This window comes from Anabrus simplex, chromosome 2 (assembly GCF_040414725.1).
Source record: "Anabrus simplex isolate iqAnaSimp1 chromosome 2, ASM4041472v1, whole genome shotgun sequence".
NCBI classification, from domain to species: domain Eukaryota; kingdom Metazoa; phylum Arthropoda; class Insecta; order Orthoptera; family Tettigoniidae; genus Anabrus; species Anabrus simplex.
In genome coordinates this window covers 287,523,974-287,548,100 of record NC_090266.1, presented here as the reverse complement: position 1 = coordinate 287,548,100, position 24,127 = coordinate 287,523,974, and the positions used below count along the sequence as shown (strand labels likewise).

The window sequence follows — 24,127 nt, the reverse complement described above, 5'->3', positions numbered from 1 at the left end:
AGGGATTGGTTAGCCTGCTTAGGCTAAAAAGTTTGACTGTTGAAACAAGCGATTCTTTTTGTTAAAAGCATTCATAACATATTCTAGCTTGTGTAATTTGTAAACCAATAAATAAACCCAGGAGGAGAGGAGACGGTAGCACTGAAAGTAAAAGAAAGAGACTAAGAAGTGAAGGCAAAGAATATAGTCGAAAAGACAATATATTAGTTCCAGCAAAACAGCCACTAATTGCCAGGTAAACTAGGGTTTTCCCATACAGTATTAATCAGGTAGTTTAATGGTAGGTTAGCCTCTTAAATCTTTGTGGGCAGGGATTATTCATGGCTGTAGGCTGTGAACAAACTGAAAAATAAGAAATGCGTGCAAAAATTTGGAAAATTTACTAAAATTATGAAAATACACCCAAATTAACCTCATACCTTGTTTAAGAATGAAAACCCAACTTTGAAGTAGTCTGAAGACAAAATAAATATCATCTCATAACTTTTTCACGGGAAGAATGGCTCAAGGGACACTTCATGATATGATCTGACAATAGTTAACTTTAAGTACACATTAGTCCTCTGTATGTCTACCCGTGTCTTGTTTCCTGATATGGGGTGGGGAATGTTGTGAGATGAATTTATATGGCATGTTTGTACGGCCAGATGTCCTTCCCGACGTCAACCTCAGCTGAGGAGTTAGTGAAGATGAAATGAATGACTGTGAAGGAAAATGGGTAAGTAGGTGGAAGGAAATGGCTGTGGTCTCTGAATAGGAACTGTTCCAGTCTTTGCCCAAAAGTGAAAATGGGAAATCGCAGCAAACCATTCTCAGGACAGCCGACGGTGGGGATTGAACTTGCACATCTCCCGAATGCAGAGCTTGACTCCATTGCCGTAGCACGTCTACTCCACTCGGTACACATCAGTCCACTATTATGAAATATAAGTACTAAATGCTACTTTCAGTGATGTTTTGGTTTCATTTTATGACTTTGTTTGTCAGAAAGTGGAAACATTAGTTAACGTATAGTCAGAGCAGTTGAACCCATGCTCCACACAAATAACATAAATAAAAGTTCATATTCTACATGGTGTGTTTACCACAGTTTGATGGCAACATTGATCCTTGATCAATATCATGAATGGGAATAATAGTCGTAGTTCCAGGACTGTTATTACTTACGTCCCATCCACTATGTCGCTACCAGAGTCATTCGTGTGGTTGTTGCTCTCAGATGAGCTGGAGAAGGAATTTTCGTCTTCAGAGTCACATAAACTAAAATCCGACACTTCTTTGTCTGTATAATCCAATATTAACACTATATCAGCATCACTAATATGGTTTTGCAACACTATTTCACCCAAAAACCGTGAAGATACGTAATAAGTACGTGTACAGAGAAACTGTGTCACGCAACATGTGTATTACGCAGTGCCCACTATCAGGAGAAAAACCTTTACAAGATACTGAGGGGATTTTCCACATCAGTAGAATTACAGGAATAGCTTCTGCGATTTATGAGCATATTCGAGTACCTCCTCAGCTAGCAAAGCCACTGAATTTGAACAGAACATATATATATATATCTGAAGTTTGAAGTGATCCTGCTGACAAGGAGAAGAAAGGGAGACTTGAGCTGCACCGCTGAAAAGCACAGAAAGCCATGAACAGAATGAAATGCTGTAGGTCTTATGGCAACTATGGGATAGGAAAGGGCCAGGTGTGGGAAGGAATCGACCGTGGTCTTAGTTAAGGTACAGCCCCAGCATTTGCCTTGTGTGAAAATGGGACACCATAGAAAACCTTCTTCAGGGCTGTCGAGAGTGGGGTCCAAATCCACTATCTCCTGAATCCATATATATCCATCTATCCATATATGTTTCCACCTGGAGAGAAAGAAAAGTAGAGCATATATATATATTCTGACCGCGAAAAGTTAATAGACTGTTTTTCTCTTTCAGGTGTCCTGTAAATGTCAGTTTCAGTGCAAGCAGCTGACATATAAATAAAAGCTTGCTCTGTTTAATGACTTATCTCGGCTTAGATATATATTTATGGAAAATTCTTATACTTTGTCTTTAATACATGTCTGCTAGGTGTATAGACCAAAAGTGATTAAATGAGAGTAACAAAACTATTCAACTGGATTTGGTAGAAGATGATGATCCACAGGTGTTAAAAATGTTATACACTGCCTGATGTAGAGGGCAAAGTGCTACAGGTCTGAAAGGAAACCTTCTGCAAAAGCCCTTGGGTTAAAATATAGAAGAGTTCAGACATTGATGCAGTTCAAGAACTCTGGTTTAATCACCTATGAAAAAAAAAAGTCGAGGAAACAAGAAAAAGCATAGGAAATTTTCAGTAGAGAACAAAAATTTGGTTGTTGACCATATTAACACAATACCAAGGCAAGAAAGCCACTACTTCAGACAGAAATAATTAGAATGTGAATATTTATGTGAAGACCCGAGCGTTCACCGTCTGTTTAAAGAATTTTGAATCCTTCATGAAAATACTAAATTTTGGTATTGTTTTACGCTCAGGTGATCAGGCTGAGATTCCCCAAACTAAAATTCCACCATCTGAGGACTGACATGTGTTCATCTTGTGATCTTCTCAAATCTGAAATTTGAAGTGATCCTGCTGACAAGGAGAAGAAAGAGGGACTTGAGCTGCACCGCTGAAAAGCACAGAAAGCCATGAACAGAATGAAAAGCTTTAGGTCTTAAGGCAACTATGGGATAGGAAAGGGCTAGGTGTGGGAAGGAATCGACTGTGGCCTTAATTAAGGTACATCCCCAGCATTTGCCTTGTGTGAAAATGGGACACCATGGAAAACCTTCTTCAGGGCTGTCGAGAGTGGGGTCCAAATCCACTATCTCCTGAATCCAAAGAAATGAAAGAATTCACGATCAAGTTGCAAGAGCCAGAATCTGAAATCTGGATGGCAGCAATGGATTTGTAGAAAGTGATTTTCTCGTCTGTCTTTCAAACCTGGAGAAATGCACTATTTGCACCAACTATCTAACTTCAACTTCTGTATACATATCAGGGACAATCAAACCAGCTATATTTTTCTTTGAGATGGGGCATTAAGTGGTAGAGGTGGAAATGAAATTGCTTCATGTGTGTACAAAGCATTCACAGGTAAACTCACCAGAAAGAAGCAGCTTATAATGTCAAGTGACAGCAACTGCTGGCAAAACAAAAATAAGATGATCTTCCTGTTGGTTTACCTTATCGCAAAGGGTTATTTTTCTGAATCTGAATACAGGTTCTTAGTGAAAGGTCATTCATTCATTCATTCATTCATTATCATGTCATGTGACCACAATTTTGCCCTAATTGAGAAACAATGGTTCATGGTGTGGGTTACTGTAGTCACGTCCTAGTTCATGAACCATGGGCAACGGCTGAGTGGCCAAGTAAGTGGTCCTGAGAGTCAGGATACCAGTTGCTATGGAATGGGAATGGGCATCTCGGACATATTCTGAGCCATGGCCCTCCTTGTGTTCAGGCTGCTAGGACTATACAATCCACCGGTGGTCCATAACCCGTTAGAGGAGAGATCCTCACTTGGACTATGTGTAAGTAGGGTAGTATCCTGCTTAATGAATTTACCGAGCTCAGAACATTTTGAGCAAGCCTCAGACCTATGGGAGTAACAGAGTCCCACTCCCATTTGACAGGCGAGGGACTCCTTGGAAACAACTTGGCGAACGAAATGGAATTCGATGGGGAGCTATCAATACTAATGGGGCTTATGGAAGAAAGAAAGTAGAACTGGCTGAGTCAGCAAAGTGGATGCATCTGGCTGTGCTAGGAGTAAGTGATATACGGGTCAGGGGACATAACGAGGAAGAAATAGGAGATTATAAAGTGTACTTGACGGGTACCATTTATATTGGTATTATAAATTTACTCATTCGGGACAAATATTTCAGATTCCCTATGGGAATCAACATCTATATCATCTGATGGCCAAGCAGGCATCAATTTTTGGTAAAGAGACAAAGTCTCTCATAGTGCATTGGCACTGCCGGTGGCTTCAAGTAGCCTATGCAGTGGCCTCCACAGTATGCACTAGCCATGCGTCTTGGTAGGTGTGCTAGGTACCAACTGATGAGCCCAACCTAGCACACGGAGGTGAAACACTGGCAACCAGGAATGAGTTAGCTGGAAAATTTATAATGTCCAATAACGGACCATTTATATTGGTATTATAAATTTATTCATTCGTGACAAATATTTCAGATTCCCTATGGAAATCAACATCTATATCGACTAAATTGATGTCAGTAGGTAAGAAATTCAACAGAATTGAATGTCAGATTGGTGATACAAAGCTAGAACAGGTCAATAATTTCAAGTATTTAGGTTGTGTGTTCTCCCAGGATGGTAATATAGTAAGTGAGATTGAATCAAGGTGTAGTAAAGCTAATGCAGTGAGCTTGCAGTTACGATCAACAGTATTCTGTAAGAAGGAAGTCAGCTCCCAGACGAAACTATCTTTACATCGGTCTGTTTTCAGACCAACTCTGCTTTACAGGAGCGAAAGCTGGGTTGACTCAGGATATCTTATTCAGAAGCTAGAATGTTTGCTGGTACAAACAGGTGGGAGCAATGGCAGGAGGGTACTTGGAATGAAGAGATAAAAGCTAAGTTAGGAATGAACTCGATGGATGAAGCTGTACGCATAAACCGGCTTCGGTGGTGGGGTCATGTGAGGCGAATGGAGGAGGACAGGTTACCTGGGAGAATAATGGACTCTGTTATGGAGGGTAAGAGAAGTAGAGGGAGAACAACATGACTACTATGGTTAGACTCAGTTTCTAAGATTTAAAGATAAGAGGTATAGAACTAAATGAGGCCACAGCACTAGTTGCAAATAGAGGATTGTGGCGACATGTAGTAAATTCACAGAGGCTTGCAGACTGAACGCTGAAAGGCATAACAGTCTTTAATGACAATGAAAAACACAAAAAAGTAACAATGTGTGAAGTTCCAAATGATTTAATGCATCCCATTGTGGAAACCAAATAGTTGCACCCTTTTGTAGTGACTCTTAAGCAAGAAGAGGACGACTCAAATTTCAAATTAGTTCTGACAGATACATAGATACATCCAACACGCCTATTTTAAAAGCACAGTGCATCAGACCGACAGCTGAACATCCGGGAGTGCTGCAAGTTTGATCAACACTAAACAAAATGAAAGAGTTCAAAGAAATTTTGAAAAACAGAAGAAAAAGAGTGAAGCCTTCTGATCTTATACAACTGTCTAAAATTATGTCTTAGTTAACCCTAGAATTGGCAATGTTAAATCATGTGGTGGCAGCCATATTTGGCAACTTTTACTTGTCTAAATAAAATACAACATACAACATACAACATGAAATAAATCTATGAAGTTTTATATATCTACATAAAGTTAATATTTTGAGGATAGCAACTGCTTCGCATAGACAGCGACCTTTTGAGGTCCACAATGAACTGGGAACGTTGTTCTTGATAACACCTCAAAGGACTTAGTTGATCGTTTCCACCTCATTAGGATTGCTCCATTAAAGGGACACTGTAGTTTTTATTGAATTATTTCTACTACGATACTACGAGGAGTTTTAAAAAGTGTCAAAAATTAAGCACATAGTGTTTCAAGACTATTTTATTTTATAATTGGTTCTTTTTTAAATCCACTTTATATCATAAGTGAGCAAACCGGTTTGCATATGTTTTTATCAGTTTATGGCATAAGACTCACAAGTCTTTGACTTGTTGAAAATATGAACTTAGAGAGACAGTTCTTTTTAACACACACCGGGCGAGCTGGCCGTGCGCGTAGAGGCATGCGGCTGTGAGCTTGCATTCGGGAGATAGTAGGTTCGAATCCCACTATCGGCAGCCCTGAAGATGGTTTTCCGTGGTTTCCCATTTTCACAACAGGCAAATGCTGGGGCTGTACCTTAATTAAGGCCACGGCCGCTTCCTTCCAACTCCTAGGCCTTTCCTATCCCATCGTCGCCATAAGACCTATCTGTGTCGGTGCGACGTAAAGCCCCTAGCAAAAAAAAAAAAATTTTAACACAGTTTCATGTTGTTAATATGGTTTTAAATTGTGATGAATTTGACGTTGATTAACTTATATGATTGTCAATTTTTCTACAAAATGCTATCAGCTGATGATGACGCAGTGGGGCATCGAAACTAGTACTGATTGAAAAGTATGTGTTGTAATTACATCTATGCAACAATTTTTATGTACTGAACGAGGTGGACCCAAAATTATAATAAAAAGTTAATGAGGAATGCACTAACGAGGTTTCACTGTACATGCTTTTATTGATTTTATCTTTCTATTCTACTACTGCATTTATATTTCATTTAATTACACAACAAAAGTGTCTGGGCACTTCAATTAATACACTGTCTTAACTGCAAAGCTTAAGTTATTTGGAACTCAAGCCAGGCATCAGAGGAAAATATGAACCATAAATAACCTCTAACAATAATATTTCTTGAACAAGAGAACAACGCTGGAAATGGACATTCACTTACAGTGGCAACTCTTCATATTACAGAAGCACGACATAAAATCCCTCTTACAAACAAAACTCTTGCAAAAATAACACTACTTTCCAAGAAAAATTTTTTTTTTTTTTTTTTTTTTTTTGCATGATACCTAATATTTGTAACTAGCAAGATAGCTGTGCTTCGCTACGGTTTTAAACTAAAAATTATTAACCAAAGTTTTACATTTTGGAGAGTCCACTGTCAGCTAATCCCGTAAAATATGCTCTCAGTTCGTATGTCAAACATTTTTCGGGGAATGATTATTTATTTTCTGATCTAACACTCATTTGAACCCCATATGGAAGAATTTGAATGCTTGAACCCTATCTTATTTAAAATCTAGGATGTAAAAGTGAGCAACCTGTGAAATTTTGATTTTGTACGTCGAATAGTAATGGGGGAATGAATACTTTTTAAGGGGTGAATGTTTTTAAATATTTATTAACATCTACAGTATAGAAAACCAACCTTCATAAAACAAAATAAATAAATAAATAAATAAATAAATAAAAAATACGTTAGTGCCTGAAAGGGTTTTGGGAGAATGGATATTGTGTTTTTGAGGATCAACCACCATCTAAACCCCTTAGGGAATAAATATTTTGAAGTATACGATATTTTACACCCTTCTCATAAAATTACAACTTTGTACGTCAAACCATTTTGGAGGAAGGAATGAATATATTTGTTTTACAGACCTTAACCCCCATTTAACTCTCTGAGCAGTTAAATTTGTTTCAAATCTTCTGTTATTTAATGCCTAGGATATCATTTGAAATTTTAACTTCATAATTCAAACGGTTTCATATAAATGCATATTTTTGTCATCATTCCTCACCCCCCAGACAAAACCCCCTCAGGGGTGTATTGTTTTAAGTCCACTTCTTATTTGTAACCCCATAAACATAATTCAACTCCTTTTACACCCCCTTAAGTTGATTCCAAACCCCCTCCCCTGCCACAAAATGTGTCTCTTTATTTTTAAAGGAGATTCCAAATACCTATTTTCATGTCTGTAATATGTTCAGGTTTGGAGATACCACCATCCTAATAAAAATAATTCAACACTTTTTCAGTAATTTTACACACACACACACACACACACACACACACACACACACACACACACACACACACACCCTACCTTTAATTATTTTTCCAAAAACAAAAAATACGTGTTACTTTATTTTTAAAAGAGAAAAAAATACCAATTTTCATGTGTGTAATATATTTTAGAAATCCACCCCTTTAACACTTCCCCTTTAGTGGATTTTCAGAAAACAAATTATGCATGTTCCTTTACTTTTAAAGGAAATCCAAATACCAATTTTGACGTCTGTAACATCTTCAGTAGTTGACATATAAAAGTATCCTCATAAAAATAATCAACTTTTTTTTCAGTTCTTTTCACCCACCCCACCCCATAAGTGGATTTTCCAAAAACAAAAGAATACTTTTTTCTTTATTTTAAAAGAAGATTTCAAATACAAATTATCATGTCTGTAACATCTTCAATTTTGGAGATACCAGCATCCTAATCAAAATAATTCAACCACTTTTCAGTCATTTACCCCCACGCCCAAACACTTAAACAAAAAATACGTGTTACTTTATTTTTAAAAGAAATTAAAAATACTAATTTTCACTTCTGTAATATGTTACGTTTTTGAGATATACTGCAGATTGCTCACTTTAAAAATTCACCCCTTTAACACTTCCCCTTGAGCAGATTTTCAGAAAACAAATTATGCATGTTTCTTTACTTTTACAGGAGATTCCAAATACCAATTTTCACATCTGTAACATGTTACATTTTTGATACTCATTTTAAAAATTCACTCCCTGTGTGACTCCTGTTTACCCCCTATTAAGAAGATTTTCTGAAAACAAAAAAATACGTATTTATTTTTAAAGATTTCGAATACCAATTTTCAAGACTGTAACATCTTTAGTTTTTGATGTATAAGTATCCTCATAAAAGGTACTCAACCCCTTTTTCACCTTTTCACACCCCTTAAGAGGATTTTCTGAAAACAAAAAATACGTGTTTCCTTATTTTTAAAGAAGATTTTAAACACCAATTTTCACGTCTTTAAACTGTTAAGTTTTTGAGATATAGATACACTCATTTTAAAATTTCACCTACCAAGCTCGATATCTGCAGTCGCTTAATTGCGGCCAGTATCCAGTATTCGGGAGATAGTAGGTTCGAATCCCACTGTCGGCAGCCCTGAAGATGGTTTTCCGTGGTTTCCCATTTTCACACAAGGCAAATGCTCGGGCTGTTCCTTAATTAAGGCCACGGCCGCTTCCTTCCGACTCCTAGCCCTTTCCTGTCCCATTGTCGCCATAAGACCTATCTGAGTCGGTGCGACGTAAAGCCAATAGCAAAAAAAAAAAAAAAAAAAAAAAAATTACCCCCCTTTTCAACCCCTGAACGATGGTATATCGGAAAATCCTTCCTTAGCGAGCACCTACATTGTAAACTAAATGTATCCTCAAAATTTCATTTCTTTATGTTTGGTAGTTTTGGCTCGGCGATGATGAGTCAGTCAGTCAGTCAGTCAGTCCGTCAGTCAGTCAGTCAGGACATGTTATTTTACATATATACATAGATTTAGATGTAGCATTTGTTACATTTGTTCCCTACAACTCACCTATTAATACTACATTTACCCGTCCTATCAGCAGGAAATGCTTCACTGTGACTAGATTGAAATGGCAGTTTTGTTGTAATAGTGAACATATTGAAAGTAAAAGTTTCACTGCTTTGAAAAACCATGCTGCTATGAATATTAATACTACATCGAGATAACACCAGAAAAACATGCAAACAATAACGGCAACTTAAAGTACAGAGTGTACTAAAAAATTAAGCCAAATCTGATACGGCATTTTGCAAGTGTGAAATGTAATATGGGAAAAAAAAAAAGCAAAGTAAAAATTAAATTCAACACATAGGTACTGTAACTTAATTTCTACAACTGTTGAAATTCTATGTCAGTTTCAAGAATGTACTAACTGCTATAAAGGTCAAACATTAAAAATAAGCACTTTGGCACCTAAAAAATACTAAGCTTAAGTAACAGGAAACATTAACAGTTGATTCTTCTTCTTACTGAATAGAAAAATAGAACAAAGCATTTACACAAAGGGTACATATGGAATGTTCAATAGAGTTCATGAACATGAGTAACACAACTTTGTAATATATCCTCTAAATTAAAAATGTACAACATTTCAACAGTCAAAAACATTTCCTGACCAGACACTACATACATCAAAATATGAAAAATAGATAACATCCATAACTGTGTTTATGCACACTGGAATCTTATTAATACTAGTGAAACAATCGTATTTTCCTGCTTAGAACAATGATCTTTTCTAAGTTTCTGTCCAAATCTCACTAAATATATAGGGAGTTCCCAAACATGTGGAAAGTAATTGCAAGATGGATAGTACATCCCAAAACAACACAATAAGTGCCCATGAACAAGTACTGTACAGTCGATCATTTACAAGCTAAGCTCGTTTATGTTCTTAGCTAGAATGGGGAGACAGTTTTTTTTTAAATTTTGTTTGGCTATTTCTAGCCGAGTGCAGCCCTTGTAAGGCAGACCCTCCGATGAGGGTGGGCAGCATCTGCCATGTGTAGGTAACTGCGTGTTATTGTGGTGGAGGATAGTGTTATGTGTGGTGTGTGAGTTGCAGGGATGTTGGGGACAGCACAAACACCCAGCCCCCGGGCTATTGGAATTAACCAATTAAGGTTAAAATCCCCGACCTGGCAGGGAATCGAACCCGGGACCCTCTGAACCGAAGGCCAGTACGCTGACCATTCAGCCAACGAGTCGGACGGGAGACAGTTATTTAGTATTAAGTATGGAGCGAGGCATGCTGTTACAGACATTGCAGTACTTTGCCAGCATGTAGAAAGAGGTGACCATTGAATATGTGCAATGCCTGGAGTGTTCAGACGTGTCCATCAATCTATGTGGTGGCATGTTTAGGTGTGTATTCAGGTACATGCAGTATCCCACCTGGTACACCAACATGGTGACAGCTGCTCAACATGGGATGTGCCAGGTAAGGCCACTGCCAATACTTCCTGTACAAAGTTGGAAAGTCTATAACTGATAAATAGGGACCTGAAAAATATTGCATTTGCGATAAATGCAAATGTTTGAATCTTGTACTGAATCCAAGCCTACGGTAATTCTAATGTGGAATAAAATCATTTTTACACATAAATAGAAGTGCGACAAAATGCGAATTGTGACCCAAAATGTGAAAATAGTATGAATATACGATTTTGGTGCGAATGCAAAAATGTGCTATTTTGCTGGCAAAAACAACATATTTCGGCAAAATCGGCAAAAATACTCAAAATATGACGCATAAATCTTTCGACCGTTCCGATCGATGAAGAAAAGTAGCCGATCAATTGCTGCTTGCTGTCTTTAATTGATATTTACAATGGGAATAGCAAGGGGAATAAGATCTGTATCGATTATTATTGAAACGTAAATCGAGTGTCAGGGAAATAATGAGATAGATGCAGCGTTGTTTTCCTGTTGTTCAAAATTGAAACTAGTGAAGAGTAGAAAGTTGAGCAATCGTTTAGGTTATGGGGCGCACGACAAAAACTGCACACGAAAGGGCTCAGCAATATGCAAAGGATGGTTTATATGCTACAGATTCAGCGACAGTGTTTTGCAAGTATTGTAAATGCCGAGTTGGGTGGGGAAAAAGGATAGCATTGTGAAACATGTTAAATCTGAAAAACACGTGGGTAAGCAACGCGATAACGAAAGTTCAACCCCTGCTGCTAGTACGTCTCAAAGAAAGCAATCTTGTGTGCTTACACAGTTAGATCGTTGTAAACAAAGAAAAATTTCCAGAGATAACTTCTCAAAACGCACAGTTGAAGTATTTGCCAAAGCAAATATACCTCTGGAAAAGCTGGAAAGCAAAGAGCTAAGAGCTTTGATTACTGAGTTTTCAAATGAAGAGCTGCCATGTGTGAGAACTCTACATGAAGTATATTTACTGAGTAAGTTTCGATTTCGTTGATCGGTACGGTTTATGTATTACAACATCAAAACCACGCGCAGAATTGAAGGATACCGAATTTGAGTGCGATTTCCATATCGAACTATCTTACCCGTACTCAGTTGATCCAGTAATTTTAAATTATTTTGTTATAATTTGAGGTCTTTCTTCCTTTCTAGAAGTTGCATCTGACCACCAGAAAAGAACAGCAGAGACTCTAGTGGGGAAGAACATCAACATGCTCTGTGATGAAACTACAGATAGAATGGGCCGTTGTGTTTTTATCATCATATTCCAAGTCCCAGCCGGATCGAAAAGAGAGCTGCATGCTGTTTCTGTGAACTATCTTGATGCAGGAAATGCTACAAACTGTTCTCATGCTGTTTTAGATGCTCTGGGCAGTTATAGTGTACCATATGCTGCAGTTGAAGTGTTTGTTAGTGACAGTGCCCCGTACATGACCAAGTGTTATGAAACATTAAGTGTGGTCATAGGGGATCATTTAATGCATGTACAGTGCTGGGCACATAAGATCAGCTTGGTTGGCAATAACTGGGTTGCAGTAATGACAGATTTAAATCACGTGGTTGCAATGGTAAAGTCTGCATTTTTAAACACAAGAAAGCGAAAATATAATTATTTACAATTCTTAACATCAAAGTATAGTGCTTCAAGGGAAGCAAAGCTTTCTCCCGCACCTGTCATAACTCGATGGAATAGCTGGTTTCAGGCTGTCTTCTATTTGAGTGCTTACTTTACTGATGTTATATTTTTCAAGATGTCTGACATGAAAGACATCAACAACTGTGGTATTAAGTACCTGACTGATCTGAGTGACCAAGAAGTGAATAGGCTTCACTCCCACATGTTTTTTGTCACAGATCATGCAGCTGGATTGGTTGACCTCCTTACTGAACTTGAAGGGTCTCTGTATTCTAACTTTCATCTCCTTAACCCCGAACTGCATAACCTTGATGCCAGTTTTACCTTCATTTGTGAGGGGAATTTTTCTGTGGCAACTAATGATGCTTTGATTAAGCTCACTCCTCTACAGCAGGCTGCATGTAGAGACACATTTGTCAAAGCTGCTCATTCTTCACAGTGGAAGCTAGCCACATTGAAAGCTAAAGACTCCAACCATAAGCATTTTGTGTCAATTTCTCAAGCTTTGTATCCAAAAAATATAATTTTGAATAACACTGATAAATTAGATGAGCTTGAGAAATTGTTTGGAGTAACAGATCTCTTACGAAACGATATCTCGTCTGGTTATTGTTCTCTGAAACATGAGTAATTCAAACCCAGATGAAAGAAAGTGAAAAATGTGATGTCATGCTTGCATTAACTGCAGTTCAGAGTTCAGCATATTTACTAAATACTGTCTTGAGTTGTTGTGGACCCCAACGAACAATGTAGATAGCGAGCGCGTGTTGTCTCATTACAACACAGTGGTTACAGACAGACGGTACAATTTGAAAAAAAAAAAAAGCAATGCCGAAGTACTGACAATGCTTTCGTTTGAACAATGAATTTGTATTGTGTGTAAACCAAGGACAATAATTGCACTTCATAAACTTGGAATCGTTAAAATTAATACCATGCAATTATTTTAACTTTGTAAACAGATGCTAATTTTGGAAAAAAAGATGCTAATTTTGGAAAAAAATAGATGCTAATTTTGAAACAAATAGATGCTAATTTTTCTGGTCCCTACTAATAAACCATCTACCATAGGTGATCATAGGGACTATATGTGCTTTTCTGGGGTGTACAGTACTATCCACCTCCCAATTACCTCCTACGTGTTTAGGAACACCCTGCGTATTAATATACCATATTTACTTGTGTATTAGACCCCCCAGCATTTTGGGACAAAGAAAATTTTTTAAAAAATGTATCGCATACAAGACTCCCCAACGTAATACATCAGAGAAGAACAACGATTCCGCTTCGAAGTGAGCACAAGCCTTACTGCAGCTCTGATGACATCACACAAATTTTTGAATAGATTTGTCCGTACAACCATCGCAATGAAAATGCGTAAAAGTCATGCGGTACATCTGTGTTTCATAGGTAAGAAATGTCGCCTCCGTAGCGTAGGCCTACTGCAGCTCTGATGACGTCGTACAAATAGGTGAATAGTTTCGTGTCCGACCTACGCAATTAAAGTATGCATCAGTCATGCTATACGTCTGTTGTTTTTTTTTTTTGTAGTTAAGAATGTCCACCAGCATAATGGTTAGCACAGTTAGCTGCCATTCTCGGGGACCTGAGTTCGATTCCCGGTACCGTACTGCCAGAGATTTAAGAATGGCAGGAAAGTTGATGTGCGGTAAAAATGGTACATTCAGCTCCCCTCAACTGGGGGCTGCACCACCTCGGGATGAGGAAACGAGTTTACTTTAGTTAAGAAATATTCACGGTTGTTGCTATTAATACAGCAGGTGAGATCATTAACAAAGTGATCATTTAATATCTCGTAACTCGGGCCAATATAGCCTACGTAATCTTTGGAGAGAAGTAGGTTTAAAACGTGATAAAAACAATCCAATCATAACAATTGTTTTACTCGCCAATGTACCTAAATAATAATAATAATAATAATAATAATAATAATAATAAAACTATTGATTTTACGTCCCCACTAAGTACTTTTACGATTTTTGGAGATGCCAAACAGAACATACTATGAGTTTTTAAAAAATGGAGGCAAAATGAGGTGCGAAATTAAACTTTATGATGATAAAATTCATTACCACCATACCTGGAGATATGCATAAATGTGACAAGCTTTCCTGTTATTTATTTTTATTCTTTCCGTCGTGGAACTTCGACACAAGCCGGGCACTTAGTAGCATATCATACCTAAACAATGGGGTCTCTCTTACCTCAATTACAGCTATTTAGGTAAATCCTGATGTGACAAATGTAGAGAAAAAGCATGAAATATACTTAGAAATAAAGGTCTGGCTTTCAATAGCCGCAGTTATCCAAAGAATGCTTCCAGTCACTACGTATTACGTTCAGAATACAACTCGTAACATACGCTAGTTATCAGCTGGTGGATTGGCACGCTTTTTACAGCACGGCTTTATTCAGAAGGGGTGGCTTCTGCTACACATACACCAACTGGGAATAACAGAGACCATCACCAGAAACCATTTGCGAACAGATTCTCACTGTTTGGACTCTATATAGTCGGGAATGAAACTATTTTTTAAGTTGCCAAAAGACGGGATCTCGAATACCCGTGATTGCCGTGAAGACGACGTCATTTGGAATGATGGCATGCCGGTAGCAGAGAAGTTGGCGGCACAAGACGACGATTATTCAAATGAAAGCAATGATCAGGTTTACTGTGTGGTAGGCCTACTGCTTAACTGACAGACACAAATGACTGCCATTACGTTCTTTTGTATTAATATTGCATTTACGATACCCTTATCCCTTTTCTCTACGGGGTCGAGTATGAAGTGAGACGAATCTTTGTAGCAAGATTTTATGACCGTATGCCCTTTCCGACGTCAACCTCATCAGAGGAGTTAATGAGATGAAACGAATGACGTGATATAAGAGTAACTAAAACGGACTATATTTACTTTATATGTAGGCCTAAAAGTCATGTGTTCACCATTTATTCTTTCTAAAATTTAAAAATACTGCCTTCCAACAAAAATAGCCAGTGAAACTCAGAATACATTTGTAAGTTTATTAAAGAGTGTCGAATGTTAACATGTACAATTTATAGCTCTTTATAGCCTAGAAGTCATGTGTTCACTGCACAAAATTTGAGGTTATTGCATATTGGACCCCCTCCTTACTTTTCTTGGCTGTAAATGTGAAAGGAAAAAAAGGGGGGCTCTAATACACAAGTAAATACAGTAGCTCCTGTGACACTTGTTCTTTCCTGCTACCTACAATTAAATTTTATTGGAATTATTGTACAGGCATTTTCTTAGCCACTTTCTACTGCACAAGATACAATATTCAGAAATTCAGGCATACAATGCATCAATTTCATTCATAGCTTTAGATGGTGCATGAAATGGATGAAGTTCTATCTACCCCTGTTAGGTAGTGAACAATGAACATGCACTACCGAAAAGATATGGTTGCTTTGTGCACATGTCTATTTGCAAGTCCAATGCTTTCTAAGTGAGTCTGAAAAGTGTCAATACCATTCTGAACCAAACAAAGTGTGACAGAAAAAAAATTGTGAAAAATGATGCTCAAGAAATGGACTGTAATCCTAATGTGAAGTGTGTGAATACTGTATGAAATAGTGAATAATATCATATCAATGGCTACCATTTCCACCAAGTAAGAGCAGAGAAATAAAGTCCATGTAAAACCAAAGCAACTGGAAGAAATAAACTAGAGTGTTGTTATACCAAATAAAATAAAACCTGACTAAGAGTTCTCATGAATTAGAATAAAGTAGAAGGAAAGCAAATACTTCACAATGTTTTAAAAATGTGCTTGATATTTCAAGTATCCAATGTCAAAGCCCAGGAATCAGCTGAAGTATTTAAACAATTCTTACATTTGTTGGAATACTGTCCTGTTTATTAACTATTGTGCAGCAGATCTTACATCTACAGAATGCAGATGTCACATTATTCCAATAAAAATTTACAAATCACACAAAGCCACCAAAAAATTACCATCAGGATGCCCTATCACATGTAACATCTAATTTTTTATAGTCTCCCACAAAACTGTATTAACAAGAATCTACTAAATATATAAAACCTACTGTGCCAAACCATCAACTATCCTTTCTATTTTGTTTATTTCTTTTCTGATGGTAATCATGTTCAATACTTTTTAATGCATCCCAGAATACAAAACATAACACAGTATGTGGACCCAATCGAGCATAACTTGGGACAAATCCTTTGTAGAAACCATGCAAACCTTCTTTCTTCCATATTTTGATAAAACAATCTGGAACTCCTTTGTAGAGTAGACCTCTGCCTTCAGCATCAACTCCTAAAAAAATATATAAAATAAATAAATAAATAAATAAATAAATAAAATAATGTGCTGAAAGATCTTCAATGGAAGCAACAATGGTTCACAAATTTAACATAAGAACTCCAAAGAATGCCTATGTGGTTAACCAGTAGAACCAACAGAGACCTAACACTTAATCATATTAAAATTCAGTCTCTAAGTTTGCAGAATCTTAAGTGGTTAGGTTTAACACTTCCAAACAGAAGAAATACACTAAATGACAAAAATATTGAAGCACCCAAGAGAAATGGTTGGATATCAATGTAACTTCATACACATACACAACATTGGCGAGTATGTAAATGATTATAGAGTTGCAATTCTTTGTGACAGGTAGAAAGGCCACCAGAGAGCATTGGTGTTTTTTGTGTTTGGTGTTGTTACCAGGCCTGGTAGGGTACACAAGAGGTATGAACAGTGACAGATACTGAGTAATCATTCTGAAAGACATGGAGATACCGCGTACTCGTGTGAGACAGAATTATCAGTACCTGACAGAGTTTGAAAGGGGCCTCCTTGTGCGTCTCCATTTGGCCAGCTGGTCAAACTGTGCCATATCCAGATTTGTGGGGCATTCGGATATGACAGTTGCCTGATGTTGGAATGCATGGAAACATGAGGGCAAGCATACTTGCCGTCAAGGTTCTGGTTGACCACGTCTGACCAACACAAGGGAGGATCGCCGTTTTGTGCACCAAGTACATAGTAACTCCTTCACATCTACGCCTGCCATCCAAGAACAAGCAATGGACTCCCTGCAACATTCTGTGTCATCCCACACCATTGGTCACAGACTAGCAGCAGCCGGAGTAAGGAATTAGCGGTCCCATGCATAGGCTGCCATTAACGCCACAACACAAACAGCTGCATTTGGAGTGGTGCTGTGACAGGAAATATGGACTGCTGATGAATGGTGTCACAGTGTCTTCAGCGATGAATAGTGGTAATGCACTATCCGGGATGACCAATGTCTGCAAGTATGGCAGCGACCTGGGGGGAGGTCCTTTCTTCCAGTGTTTGGAGAGGCACAGCGGTGTTACTCCTGGCATCATGGTGAGGGGAGCCATCGGGTATTACTTCAGGTCACAGCTGGTAGTGATTGAGAGTATTATGACGGAAAGAGGGTACATCACGGACATCCTGCATCGTCATGTGTTACCTTTCATGTGACAGTATCGTGGTACCATTTTTCAACAGGACAATGCTCGTCCACACATGGCACGTGTCTCTATGAACTGTCTGCGTGATGCTGAGGTATTCCCCTGGCCAGCAAGATTCCCAGATCTGACTCTGATAGAACACATGTGGGACCAGCTCAGATGTCAACTCCATCCCAGTGCCAGCATCCAGGATATAAATGATCAGTTACAACTGTTGTGAGGCAACTTGCCTCAGGAGAGAATACAACAGATTTTTGACACCCTTCCCAACCAAATCAATGCATGCATTCAGGCCAGAAGGAGAGTAACATCATACTGATAAGTGGGCTCATACTGCCAAGTTCTTTGTAAATTTGACTCAATTTTGTAATCACTAACATTACATACCCTCCCAACCCATGAAGTTTCATTTTGTTTCCTCCTCCCCTTCTGGGTGTTTCCATTTTTTTGTCAGGCAGTTTAAGACACTGTACTCCCCAAATCATTCTGAACTAAAGCAAGTCATCATTTGAACAGAAGTAAGACATCATTAGTTTTCTGTCTGCCTCCGTAATGTAACGGTTAGTGTTATTAGTTGCCATCCTCGGGGGGTCTGGATTCGATTCGCAGTACTGCCAGAAATTCATGAATGGCAGGAGGGCTGGTATGTGGTTGAAATGGTACTTTCAGCTCACCTCCATTGGGGGTGTGCCTGAAAAGAGCTGCACCACCTCGGGATGAGGACATGAGTTTGGTCCGCCTCCATGGCTAAATGGTTATCATGCTGGCCTTCGGTCACAGGGGTCCCGGGTTCAATTTCTGACAGGGTCGGGAATTTTAACCATAATTGGTTAACTCCCCTGGGGCAGGGGTCTGGGTTTATGTGTCGTCTTCATCATCATTTCATCCTCATCACAACGCAGGTTGCCTACGGGAGTCAAATCAAAAGACCTGCACCTGGCCTCTCTGGAGGCCATACGCTATTATAATTATTAGTTTTCTACAAATGCTGTACGAGGTTTTCCCAGCATTCTGTAACTGCCATCATTTACATAACCATTTGGAAATGATACATACCACTGGCAATGACATAGAGGGTAATTACATAACTTGCACTGGATAGCTGAAAGTCTACATAGATCACATAGAAAAACATCAAACATCACAAGCCCAGTAGTGTTTACTGCAGTGTCAGTTTCTTAACAGTGTTAGTATATGTGTGTCAGCATGTATAACAGTAGTAGTTCCATTTCTGTATTTTATAACAGTTTTTGTTATTCACAAACAGTTTCTCGAAAGATGTGTGCATATGTATAATAAAATAGGTCATATTGCAGTTATAGCTGTATAGTTCATGAGGATCCCGCTGGGTAAAGGTGGCAGAATTATTCTTTTACACAAAGGGACATCCAGGAGCTTCATGCTGGACTGCTGCCTCCTCTTCAAGCCCAAGAAAACCAGTGATTACCATGAGGAAATGAACCATGAAATGTTTTTCAAATGGTTCACAGAGTCCCTTTTAAGATATCTACAGAAGCCATCCGTGATCGTTATGAATAATGCAAAATATAATTCCTTAACTTTAGACAAGGCTCCAACAGTGGCACCCCATAAAAGCAAAATTATAGATTGGTTCAATTGCACAGAAGTACAGGTAGCGGATGATCTGAAGAAAGTAGAAAAAATGGAACTCCAGCTTCCATCCTGCATAGCTGCAAAGAAAGGACATAAAATACTAAAGGTTGCCACCCAACCATTGTCATTTTGATCCTAACTGAGCTGATATGGACTTGAATAAAAGCCAAATTATAGGTTGGTTAAATTGCAGAAAACTACAGGTAGGAGAATATCTGAAGAAAATAGAAAAAATGGAACTTGATAAGAAACTCAAGCCTCAGCTTCCATTCCATGGAACAAATGATGTAGCTGCAGAAATGGACATAAGATATGAAAGGTTGCCACTCTACCATTGTCATTTTAACCCTATTAAGCTGATATGGGCTCAAGGGAAGGGTTATGTCCCTCCCACACAACAGACTTCACTGTGTTATTTATTTGTTATAAAGTTGACGGAAGAAGTACTGGGTATGTTAACGAGTGAGGAGCAGAAAGATCCTGTGCTTAACACAAAAAGAGTAAATGAATCTGCATGGGAGAATGAAGCTTTTGTGGAGGACAACATAGTGAATGAATAATGAATGCTAGGGGCTTTACGTCGCACCGACACAGATAGGTCTTATGGCGACGATGGGATAGGAAAGGCCTAGGAGTTGGAAGGAAGCGGCCGTGGCCTTAATTAAGGTACAGCCCCAGCATTTGCCTGGTGTGAAAATGGGAAACCACGGAAAACCATCTTCAGGGCTGCCGATAGTGGGATTCGAACGGACAACATAGCGAAACATTGTTTCTCTGCAGAGTTCCAGTAATTCTTCTGATGGTGACGGCAACAGTTCTGATACTGGAAGTGATAGTGACTTGCAGATGAATGGTGTATTCCCAGTATAGGATTATTATTTCAGATATGATATATTAAATACTGTAATTGTATTTGCATGAATCCTGTTTTGTGTGTGTGTGTTTTTGATTACTGTAAAGAAAAAGGCAATTGATGTACAGGAATTATATATGCTGCAAATACTAATCTTAAATGTGCATTACGTATGTATTTTTATATTTTACTTGGAATATCTGGCTGAATTCTATAAAATATTTCTCCTCTAATGTACACGGCCACAAGGAAGCCTTCACTGAGTAACACAGAAGTGGCAACACTGAGCATCTCTCTCTGTTAAAATGTCAATCCCATTCTAGTTTTGTGCAGACAATAGAAATTAATTGCATCTTCATAAGCAAGCAGTAAAACAAATAATGATACGAATAATAATAATATTTGTTTTATGCCCCACTAACTACTCTAACGGTTTCTGGAGATGCTGAGCTGTCAGAATTTTGTCACACAGGAGTCCTTTTATATTGAGAGAAATTTACTGACACGAGGTTGGCATATTTGAGCACCTTCAAATATCACTGGACTGAGCTATGATTGAACCCATCAATGCAGTAAGTCAAATAAACAGGTTTCAAACTTAGTCATAATTTTTATAGGAAGCAGCTTGTAGATATCAAAAATTAGCATCTTTTGCTTACCAATAATGATTTATAGAAAAGACATGAATATTTACTTTATTATATTAGTTATCCATTTATCTCAGTGAAGTGTGCTACGAGAGAAAGGGCATTAATGTGAAAATCATTGCATATTGTGCAAAGAATATGATGTTTGCTTTAGTGGCGCCACTCGTCGTCCCAGTCGACTGATGGCGGCTGGCCCGTATCTCCTTGCTCGTCGTCGTTGTGTAAAAAAATTATTGAGATGTTGCTCAATGTTGTGCCGTCCCATGAGGAGGTCCTGGATGGCTTGAACAAGCTGCTCGACGTTAGTCTCCGACATCCCTTGGGCTGGATCGATGGCAGATAAGTCAAAGAAGTTAAGTTAGTCTAGGCGCTTTGTGAACCACGTGAGAGATAGCTGACAGGAGTGATAGCAGTAGCCTTATCCTGAGTAGACTTAGCTGCAGCGCAACTCTATTTGGAACTGCGAGTGCGTGGAGTAGTAGCTCTACTCAAAGGTATACGTCACTCGGGCGGGTCTGCTGTGATATACTCCGATGCCAGGTGTGTGTCGGGGGGTACGTTCCCAGGTCCCGACTGACTATATTATTGCTGACTCCTCCTTTGACTAACAGACGCCCCCTCCCCCCTTCCACCTCACTGACTCCTTCTGCGGCTAGTGCCTGTGCTGCCATCCCGGTATACGCAGTACCGCCTGCCTATAAAACGCTGGCTGGGAGGCAGCTCGGGGTCTGTTAGTCACAGGAGGAGCCAGCAATATCCCACGGTGCCGAGCGTACACGTAGGTCTTGGATAGGGCAGATGCTGGTCACATCCGGAGCCTGTTCCCAGTCAGCGGTGTGTTCTGGATTACAAGAGGCCCAATATTCTCGTAGAGTTGCCCCGAGGGTAGGGGCGGGTGTGTAGGCGACGAACTGCCTGGTCGGAGATGAGTAAGACCGCTCGTTCAGATGCTGCACTGGTCCCCCCTCCGACCAGGGGACCGTACGCATCTAATGGTGTCGCCAAGGCATGGTCTAGCTGTCCATACAATTATTGTGGCCACCCGTGGCCACCGCAGCTTGCAGACTGACAGACCATCTCGGGGCTAGCCTCCTTATATAGTATTGAGGCTCGCGTGTATGGAAACATGGCAAGTAGGTGCAGAAAAATTCTCTCTCTTTCTTCTTTTGTCCTACAACCTTTATTATGCTTTTTGGTTCTGTAGTGACTTGAACATACATATTGGTCCCATCAAGCAGTAGAATAATGATGCATCCATCCTGGGCCCAGAATGTACTGTAGTTGGACTAAAGTGATCCGTAGAAACATTGAAAATTGTTTTCAGAGTCTTTTTAAGTGACTTGGTAATTAGGAATTTCGTGGCTTTCAGGATTCACTATGCCTTGCACACACAATCTCACTCATAGCAGAGGTGGAATGTGTAAGTAATGAACTTCATTGTTAGGCCCGTATGGATGGATATGACTTACTTTTCTTACTCAAAGCCTTTATTTAACCACCTAATAAATACACAATTTCTCACTGAATAGTATTTGTTTCGGCTGATATGATAGCCATCCTCACCTATTCACAAAAAGACATTGTAAGGACGTAATAACATTCCAAATATCTTAATGAAATAAGTCGAATGGGGTTAAATCCAAGAAGCTAGGACCATAGATTATTGCAAAATATATTCAAAATGTTAATTTCAGTCTGTATCTAATACTTAACACTTCATCAGATAAAATGACAGTCTAATGGAGTTGGATCCCAATAAGTTAGGAACTAAAAATGATCATAAAAAAACACACTCATAACTTATATAAACAGCTCTTAAAAATATACTTATGTGTTTTTGCAATAATCTATGGTCCTAGCTTCTTGGGATTTAACCCCGTTTGACTTGTCTTATTAAGATATTTGGAATGTTACTATGTCCTTATCTAAATATTGTACCCGCTCAAAGCCTGAGTCCCAACCAGCATTTATCTCAGGGGGTGTTACGGTCCGAATCTATCGCAACTACTAAACAAAAATTTTTTTTTATGAAGATATAAGATCTCCAATTAAATGTATGGGCGCCATCTAATCAGTACTACGGGGCTGAACGGGCCACTCTAATCATTAACTTTAAGGCTCATCATCAAAACACACAAAAATATATTAAATCAGATAAAGGGAAAAATTGGAAAGCTCCGTCCTAGGAACGGGGACGGATATTTTTTAAATGGTCACCAAGGGTTTACTATTCTACAAGAACAAGAACCTGGAACCGTTTCCTTGCAAATGCTAAAGGAGCATTTTATTTAAGATAAAAATTTAACACACAACAAAATTCGTTGACCCTTATTTTGCCGGTAATTTGGCAAATCATTCCTGAAAATTTCACATAATATTTTAAACTTTTGACCACCCATCCACTTGGGTGGTGGAACCGTTGATTTCTGAGGGTTGCAATCCGACCCTCGTAAACACTATGACCAATTACCTGACCAATCGCATGAATCATGTCATCGCCTCCACTTTTTTTGAGATGAGACCAACCCAGGATAATACAAAACTCTCCCCAGGTTCCTAACCAAGATATGCTATCGTTAACTGAAGGAAACGACAAAGGGACTCTAACCTAATGGTCCAGATGTAGATATTTGCCATCACATTACAAATAACAAATTTAACTCATTATTTAAAACAACTTGACATTATTACGTTATTTTGCCAGCTGACTTCCCTAGTATCAGTCAACATCATCATCCAAAATAATAAAAAAATATTTTAAACTTTATTATTATTATTATTATTATTATTATTATTATTATTATTATTATTATTATTATTATTATTATTATCAGTGGAGATCATGATTACTGAAACATGTAATCAACATTGATTTAATATTTCAATTTCATTTTTCACCATTATTATTATTCTCAGAGATAATATAATAAATTCTTCTTCTTATACTTCAAATAATTTTTATTATAAATTAATTTCATGTGTTACATGGCAGTTAACTATTATTATGTTTAATGCATAACCCTTTAAAATTGCGGTCTAGTTTGGCACTAATCAATCAATTAAGACACGATTTACTTGGATTATTATTATTATTATTATTATTATTATTATTATTATTATTATTATTATTATTATTATTATTTTGAAATTTTATATTTTAATTTCCAATCTTTAGAATTTAGTCACATACGTTAAATCGCAATATGAACCATCAAGCTCCGAATTCAC

The 24,127-nt window shown here is 38.3% G+C and overlaps 1 protein-coding gene across 1 annotated transcript in view; it reads right to left on the bottom strand.

Moving 5' to 3' along the window:
- Positions 1–15,096: 15,096 nt before the first annotated feature.
- The window catches only part of LOC136864059 (solute carrier family 25 member 35), a 100,969-nt gene continuing 91,938 nt past the window's right edge, over positions 15,097–24,127 (bottom strand). The window contains exon 4 of the mRNA XM_068226147.1: positions 15,097–16,601. Coding sequence (XP_068082248.1) covers positions 16,378–16,601 — 224 coding nt within the window. The 3' untranslated portion in view covers positions 15,097–16,377. The remainder of the gene's footprint in view (positions 16,602–24,127) is intronic.